This window comes from Pungitius pungitius, chromosome 14 (genome assembly GCF_949316345.1).
Source record: "Pungitius pungitius chromosome 14, fPunPun2.1, whole genome shotgun sequence".
Lineage (NCBI taxonomy): Eukaryota > Metazoa > Chordata > Actinopteri > Perciformes > Gasterosteidae > Pungitius > Pungitius pungitius.
Window position 1 is genome coordinate 13,404,369 of NC_084913.1, and position 8,264 is coordinate 13,412,632.

An 8,264-nucleotide genomic window follows, 5' to 3' on the forward strand; every position below is an offset into this window, starting at 1 on the left:
GTGGCTCAAAGGTTTACTGTTTTGGTTCACTCTCGCGCCTCTTGTTGTGATGTTTGTTTTTCCCAGCACAGTTTTGCATTCAGCAGCTAAGGAGCCACATATTGATCTCAGGAGTTCGTAGAGACTAAACCTAGTTTGTTTTTCTTGAGTGATGTAGCATGGTGGTTCATCTGGTTGACGAGGTTTTTATAGCCACATTGGAGAAGTTTCCTTTACCCATACCTCATATGTTTTTCAAAACCTAACCCAGGAGGTTTCTGACATAAAGCCCTAAAGGCACATTTCTCCCATGTAACTTTCTCCCGTAACTGGGTGGCTGCCATCTTGGTTTGCATCGAGAAACGCTTGATTGGATCAGGACCCAACTTATTACTCAAACCTCAGCGTGGAAGCTGCCAAAGGGAAAGGGGGTAAAATCATTTCAATCACTTTTGCTTCACTTATTTATTTGCACATGTTGCCTTTTGGGAACACGGGAGAAATTGAAAATCCCAAACTTATGGGGAAAATTCACTGCTTCATCACAACAACAGAAAGTACTTCAATCAGTAGACATTTATTACACACATACCTTTACAATAAACATACAGTATTTGTTAATAGAGTAATGCTGTGAATGAAGTGCTTTGTTTTGGCATCAATAAACACAAATCGCTGCTCCGTTATATTTTTCATGAGTCATACAAAGCAGCCTATTTACATGTTGTGATCTCCCTCTTAAGTTCATTCTTCCACTAGCACCCATGTGCTCTTGGTGGTCTTGCCCTCATGCATTAGCATGAGTTAGAAACCTACTTAATGAAAGCACCTTTACTTCAGATAAAATCTAGAGTATAAAAAAAAAAAGATACTTTCAAAAAAGTGTGCAGGTGGTTGTTAATTAATTTACTCGGTTCCACTCAAGAGACATCTTGTTCGAGGGCACGCGCTATTTTGCAGTTACACTTGCCTGCGGACATGCTGGAACTTGTTGCTCCTGTGTCTATCACAAGTGTTGGCCTGTATGTGCAATGTTTGGACTGGCAGTGCATCAGTTTGTAAGGGTTACAAAAGGCTTGTGACAATGGATCAATTTGGCGGTTTTGAGAGAGACACGCAGCATCAGGTGCTATACATTAAAAAAAATAAAATAAAATGCTTCGAGCACACAACAATGAAGTTCAATAACATAACTGCCAACGTGATGTTGTGCGAGGCAAAAGCAAACAAATGTGTTTTCACACCTCTCGTGGTGTGTAAGGTCTCGGTGGCACACAGTTGGGCTGAAAGTACTGACGCCTGCGAAGCCATCAGACTGACAGTCCTTATGTCGCCTCCTTCTTTTCCCTTTGGGCATTTCGGCGAATCTTCATCTCTGTCAGCTGGATGTAGCGGATGGCATTGGTGTCTGGGAAAACAAAAGAGGGAAAGGGTTGATTTTAAATACTGCTCTGACAGGAAAATGGTGGTTCAATATGATCTTAAATCCTCCATTCCATTCATACTCCATTCCAGATACGACACAGTGCTTTTGTCCTAGTTCACCGTGCGTGTTTTAAGCAAACAATTATGTTATCATCCAAGTGCAGTCATTGATCATTTTTATGACAACAGCAAAGCACTCAATGCCAAGAGATGAACCACTTAAAAGAAAAAAAGAATGAATCTTGAGAAAGTGATTAGTCTTTGGTTGATCTCATTCGATCTTCTGAAAGGCCTATTAAATGGGTAGAATATGGTATCAAAAAACGATATTTTATATTCTAATACGTATTTAATATAGCCATTGTGTAGCGACTTAATCAGGGTTTTTTGATCATTTCAAAGAAATATTTATGCAGTGTAAAACTATCAAAAGGGACACTGAGTGACACGTTTGTTCATAGCTATGGATCCCAAAATGAGGCTTTGTGAAAAGCTGAAGGGCCCCAACAGGTTTCAAGTAGGTCACCAGAATATTATAAGTACTTATTTCTATTACTACTATTTCTCTCAGCCAGTGTGACAGTAGAAGAGGAACATAAAAGCGTGTTTTGGGCCGCTGGTAGTGACATACGGTTACAGGCGCGCAGATGACGCAATGCGCATACCTGCCAGTGGTCTCACATTATTCAGCTATTCTTCAGGTGGGAGAACAATGCAAAGAAGCGTAGCAGTGCACAGACAACAGTAGGGAACAAGAAGATGGTAAGATAGACCACAGCAAAGTTAACAATGCCCACAAATCAGCTCTGTAAATGATCTTTGAAGAGACCTCATTTTTTAGACCTCAATGATATGACCACAATGACCAGAAATCTACGGGTGACCTTTAATAAGAGGTGTGCTACAACTAATACCATTATCCCTATGACCATGTCATGAAATTTCAGGGGAAATGTAGGGTTTTTATTTTCAACTTTTACGGCCTGATTCAAACATCTTCCAGGCATTCGCCCAATGAGATGAGAGGGAATTGTCCAATGATTAATAGGACTTTTTCCATCAAAACAGCGGCAATAACAAAATGAAATGGTTGATGAAAAAATCTGCGTAACGTCGTCTCTGCTTGAATTCCTCTGCTCTTCCGTTTTTATTTACCATTTCTACAAGTAGATGTAATATGTCAGGAGGACCACACATCTGTTGTCCTCTTTGTTTTCTCCCCTTCAGACTTACTAAGTAGTTAAAAGACATAAGGGAGAGCCGTGGAACACTCAACGAGGACGTTAGAGACAGCCGTAACCCCTCTGACCGTACTACAAGTAAGTATTACTTACTAAATAAAATGTCTATGGTGAAAAAGACATACTTTGCATTTGGTCAAAAGCTTTATTTATATTATTATATTGCTGCCTTATTATTACTAGGTCGAAGGTGAAACAAATGGAACCACTTCTGTTTGTTATGGAGGGAAGATGTGGCTCAGCCCTGACCTGACGGTTCCTGTTTGTTTGACTCCTTCAGGTAGTAAAGGGCCTTCTGGAAGTCTCCCAGGTGGTAGTAGGCCACGCCGGACCGGTACAGAGCCTTGAAGTTCTTCCCCTCCTTGTAAAGCACCTTCAGACAGTATTCCTTCACTCGCTCATAGTTCACCAGCTCCATTTGCAGCAGGCAAGCTGGCGTGGAAAAAAGAAGAAAAGATTAGAGGAGTGAAAAAGTTACTGATGATAAAGAACGTGCCAACCTTCGAATTTCATTACACAACCTGTCAGGCAGAGAGCAAGGACGGTCTCTTTGCTCTTAAATGTAACACAAATATAACAAATCAATGGAGCGAGGGTTTAATTAATATGCTCTGAACATGAAGCGGATATCAACAGTAAGTGAGGAAGCTAGTGGGGCAAGCCTGAGAAGGACTCATCTTCATCATGACTCATGCATGAGCTCACTCCCAAAATCGTTCTCTGTTGATACGTGCACCGTGCGTGTGTGAGAGACGGCTCGTATGTGTGCGCGCGTCTGCGTGTCTATGCGCGCGTGCGTGCGTGCGTGCGTGTCTCACCAGCCAAGCTGTTGTAACACTCCAGCTCTGCGTTCTCCATGGCGCCCTTCTGCTCATCCGTCAGCGTGCTGGACTTGCTGATGGTGGGCAGGAGGGGGGACGGCGGCTTGGAGCCGGTGTCCGGATCCCCCAGCACCCTGCACAGCCCCTTGATCTCCAGCAGAGCGCGGTGGTACTTGCCGATCGCCTCCCGGTACTTCTTGTCCTTGTAGCACTGGGTGCCTTGGCTCTTGAAGTCCAGCGCGCGCCTCACGACGTCGGCTGGCTCGTTGAGCGACGGCTGCTTCAGCATGGACCCTCCATGATGCCGCTGCTGCTGGTGTCTGGCATCTTTGGTCCGGCTGCTGCCGCCGCCGCTGCTGCCGGGAGGCTGAGCGCAGTGCTGGAGCCTCGGGGAGCCGCCGCTGTTGTCGGTGCGGCTGCCTCTGCCGTCGTGCCCGGCCTGGATCATGCTGTTTGCCGCCGTCGTCGTCCGGCCGTTAGATTAGCTGAGCACACGGTCGTTCACTGCATCCTCTCGGCGGCAGCTACGTCTTCTCTGTGCGCAACCCTGCGAGATGATCGCTCCTCCGTTGCAGCCTCGTCTCGTATTTTTTTCTCCTCCGACGAGCCGATTGGTCAATAATTACAACGCCAGTCCTATGGGGGTCCTGCAGCAGGAAGAGGAGAGGGTTTGATTTTATTATGAGTTCATTTGAAGATAATTCCATCATCGGTTAATTTGAAGAAAAAAATGGACAAAATTTGTAATGATTATAAACCAGAGTGACGATGTTTTCTTAGTAGGTAATTGGAAACTCCAATCCGCCTTATTGGTTCTGAATTGACACAAATCTCAGAGTTATAAAAGGAAATACACCATAAATAACCGCAATACATATAAAAAACCCGTGTGTTTCCACCTTCCACCCCTTCCTTATTTTTCAGTCTCTCGATCTTATCTCACACCGGAGGAATGCATTCATTTCCACTCAGGTGAATCAGTTAAAGATGATCCTGTCTGTCGTCTCATCCCGCATCCCCCAGAATGCTTGCATTCCGCGCAGCCGCTTTGGGCGCACTCCAGTCCCTAATGTCAGGCTATGATGTCATTCAAACCGGAGGTTATTCGGGGTAATGTCGTTTCGAGCCTTATGAAGAGGGGAGCAAGGTGATGAGTACGGCCGTCCCTTAGACAAAAGAGCTTTTCATGTCGCGCCATTTCCTCAACAACACTGTCTCTCTATTCTGTGTGTGTGTGTGTGTGTGTGTGTGCGCGCGCGCGTGCGTGCGTGTGCGTGTATTCACCGTGCATAAACACATCTGTCCTGTTACATTCACTGGGCAGTAAAGTCAGCTGTTTGGGTGTGTCTCTTGAATTTCGGCTCTCTGGAGCAAATGCCGTCGATCAGAAATAACCATGAAAGCGTTTGAATGATTGCGTGATGCTCATCAATTGATGCGTGTTGTTGTAAAATCACGCACTTTTGGGTTTTATGCCTGCAGTTAATGTCAAGTATGCAGTCATACAACACTGGCTTACATCTCCAATAAGTTTCAAAGAGTCGTTTAAAATTTGACAGTGATTAATAATGTGATATTATTTGGTTGTTTGAACATTGATATAAAATAGAACAATAAGGACACTTTTAACAGTAGTGAGTTCGTGTGAAACATGTTCTTGTTTATTTATTACGTTTAGGGTGGTTTACCCGTGCCCTTTTCCCATTTTAACCAATTAAAACGATTATGATGACGTCATCAAACCACGACTAGAAGCTCATTGAAAACGTCCTCTTTGTGAGACAACTTGTTTACAACATGGCGGCGGTGGATTTCAGAGGTAGCTAAATCTGCAATCTGTTATTTCTCCATTTTCTTTGTCTCAGTGGCATTTAATAATGCACAATTTCCCCCCCGAGATAAAGCTTCCGCGTATATTTCCTGGTTAAAGGTCCAAACTATATTTCTTAATGCGCGAATCTAACATAAGCTACGATTAGCATGTCTTCCGCTTTTTTTTTAGCATTTCAGCTAACTAAGCTAAAATCACCTTTAATTAAACATTGACTAGTTTTCAATAAATCCCCAAATTAGGAATCCTATATGAATTACGGTGAGGATGTGGGTAGAACTTGTATACTGTTATACATGCACATCAAACATCTTAAGTTAATTTAACACTTGACAGCCTACAGTTACTTTACGTTAGTTAGCAGTTTCGATCACATTAACTCGTAACAGTGGGGTTCAGCCGTAATTGTCCGATATGCTTTTATGCCTTTTAAACTCGTTCAGCACGATCATAATATTTTTGTGATCTGTTACAAGTGATCTGTCTTTAGTTTAGGACAAAGGTTTTAAATAGGCGTTTCATTTGCAGACAACCTTCTTGGGATATCCTGGGTGGACAGCGGCTGGGTACCGATTCTTAACCCCGGGAATGTTCTGGACTACTTCTCGGAGAGAAGTAACCCCTTCTATGACCGAACCTGTAATAATGAAGTAGTGAAGATGCAGCGGCTTACTCTGGAACATCTGAAGTAAGTTTAGATTTCGAAATGCAATCAGATTTACCTTGAAAAATTCTTTCACATGAATAAGAAAATATGAAATTATGTAGCACATTGAATTATACTTGTGTTCAATGGAGCTGCATGTAGTAGTAATGAGTGCCATTAACACAACTAAAAGCAAAACATCTTTTCTTTCTTATTGGCAGCCAGATGGTGGGAGTGGAGTACATTCTTCTTCATGCTCAGGAGCCAATTCTTTATATAATCCGGAAACAACAAAGGCAGTCGGCAACACAAGGTGAGCAGTGCAGTGTCTGATATTAATAAACAATAAAACAATAAAAAAAACACTCAGAACTGATATTTTTGCCACTTCCACTTTTTTTTATCCTACAGTAATTCCTTTGGCTGACTACTACATCATAGCTGGAGTGGTGTATCAGGCCCCGGATCTGGGAACAGTAATCAGCTCCAGAGCGGTAAGAATTTATAGTTATAGTAGAATTTATGTATAGTAAAATCCAATCTGAGCAGAGCATTATAACGGTTTTTAGATTTGGCACCAAATCATTTCACATAAATCACATCTGGTTTAGCTGTCTGCTGTTCATGGAATCCAGTCTGCTTTCGATGAGGCCATGGCGTATTGTCGCTATCACCCATCCAAAGGATACTGGTGGCACTTCAAGGACCAGGAAGAAAGAGGTTAGTTTTTTACAGTTTATTTAAATTTACATTTAAAACACTTTGTTATTCAAAGTAGCATAGTTCCTGTAAGGAGATCACAGATATTTAAAAAAAAATGGTGAAGAAGTAAAGCTTTTGTGTCTTGCTGTCCCAAATCTGTATAATGGTGAAATCATGTTTAATATGAAGGAATGTGTTGAAAGCTGATTTATCGTCCAATTTTTTTGTCACTTTTTTTGTAGAAAAAAACAAACCTAAGTCAAAGAAGAAAGAGGAACCAAGTTCATTGTTTCAGAGGCACCGTGTTGACACACTCCTTTTAGACCTCAGGTCAAAGTTTCCACCGACATTCTACCAGGTACATTTTACACATGTCACAGCCACTCTTTACAGTTATTAACGTTTTTCATTATTTGTACAATTTATTTCATGTTAATGTGGTTGTTTTTCTTTTTACAATTTCAGCCCAAGCCCGGTGAGAAGCCAATTCCAGGTATGCCCTTAAAATAATTTGTGTTCACATCCTGAAGCTTTATAAAATATCAGTGGATATCTGCTGTAAATTAGGATCTTTCCTTCAGATTCTGCCTGATTATGGTTTTGCATTTGTAATTAGTGTGCACTTGTTTTAATACTGTTAACCATAGACGTATGTCTTATTATTCATATATTTCCATGTGACTAAATTTCAGTAGTCAGATTTTGATAATGGCGTGAATATATTGCACAATATCAGCATAATCCTCAACGTTACCTTTAATTTCATCCTGTTCTGTTGTAGTTGAGGTGAAGAAAGAGCCTGAACCCCCCACAGAAGCGATTAAACAAGAAGAAAGGGAACCAGCCACAAAGTCTTCCGCCCCAGCTCCTCCAAGCAAACCGCCTCCTGAGAAGAGGGCAAGACTACAGTGAGAAGATCGTTCATTCGTCTCACCCTCTTGGAAGATGGAAGTAGAAAACCTAAAAAAGTCAACAACAAAAAACACAGTATTTTTGTTCTCTTGTCAAATCTTAAGATCGTCTGCCCCACTGCTCATTTGATCAGTTTACACAAAGCTAAGAAAGAACTGGCACCAAAAAATACCTGTTTTACATTGCAACCCAGGTCATGTGCACATGATTCGTTTGGCATCTGTGACATTTCTGGCAGCTTTACTACAAACTGGGGTCAAATGCGTGATGTCAGCAGGCACTTAGCTATATTCCCCCATGATGAGGTTTTTTGATGATAACCTGACTTCAGCATCAGTTTACTGTTGACATCGGCGTAATATTTGTGTTGTAATCATTTCAGAGGACAGTTTGATTCCTCTGCCGCTTTACAAGGTGATGTGTCACAATGCATCATCTCATCTGTCTTTTTGTACAGAATATTTTTTGTTTTTACGTATTAAAATGTACCTGCTACTGTATCTTGTTTTGTGTTTGATTGCTGACAAGTAGTAATGTTGAATCTTGCTTCATCAGTGTTATGTTCTGAGTGGAGATATCTTGGAGTTGTTAGCGGTTCCATACATAAGATACTTGACCGGTTACATGCTTGGGTGGTTTCAAGCTCCGAAAAAAGGCAAAGATTAATTAAGGGAATGGAAGAAAAAATCAAAGCAAACGTGTGACTT

The 8,264-nt window shown here is 41.8% G+C and overlaps 2 protein-coding genes across 3 annotated transcripts; one reads left to right on the top strand and one right to left on the bottom strand.

Moving 5' to 3' along the window:
* Positions 1-540: 540 nt before the first annotated feature.
* Positions 541-3,914, bottom strand: LOC119227533 (tetratricopeptide repeat protein 9A). The gene is made up of 3 exons (XM_037486387.2): positions 3,464-3,914; positions 2,895-3,077; positions 541-1,387 (listed from the first exon to the last, which is right to left on the bottom strand). Exons 1-3 carry the CDS (start codon positions 3,912-3,914, stop codon positions 1,305-1,307), a joined length of 717 nt encoding a protein of 238 aa, XP_037342284.2. The 3' UTR covers positions 541-1,304.
* A 187-nt stretch (positions 3,915-4,101) lies between these two features.
* med6 (mediator complex subunit 6) lies at positions 4,102-8,057 on the top strand. 2 transcript variants are annotated; one of them, XM_037486385.2, is made up of 9 exons: positions 4,102-4,249; positions 4,391-4,438; positions 5,826-5,985; positions 6,165-6,256; positions 6,355-6,437; positions 6,555-6,663; positions 6,888-7,003; positions 7,111-7,138; positions 7,427-8,057. In XM_037486385.2, the coding sequence occupies exons 1-9, from the start codon at positions 4,213-4,215 to the stop codon at positions 7,555-7,557; spliced, it is 804 nt and encodes a 267-aa protein (XP_037342282.2). In that variant the 5' UTR covers positions 4,102-4,212; the 3' UTR covers positions 7,558-8,057. The 2 variants fall into 2 exon arrangements, with proteins under 2 accessions (XP_037342282.2, XP_037342283.2); XM_037486386.2 differs by lacking the exons at positions 4,102-4,249; positions 4,391-4,438 and adding an exon at positions 5,066-5,285.
* The last annotated feature ends 207 nt before the right edge of the window (positions 8,058-8,264 follow it).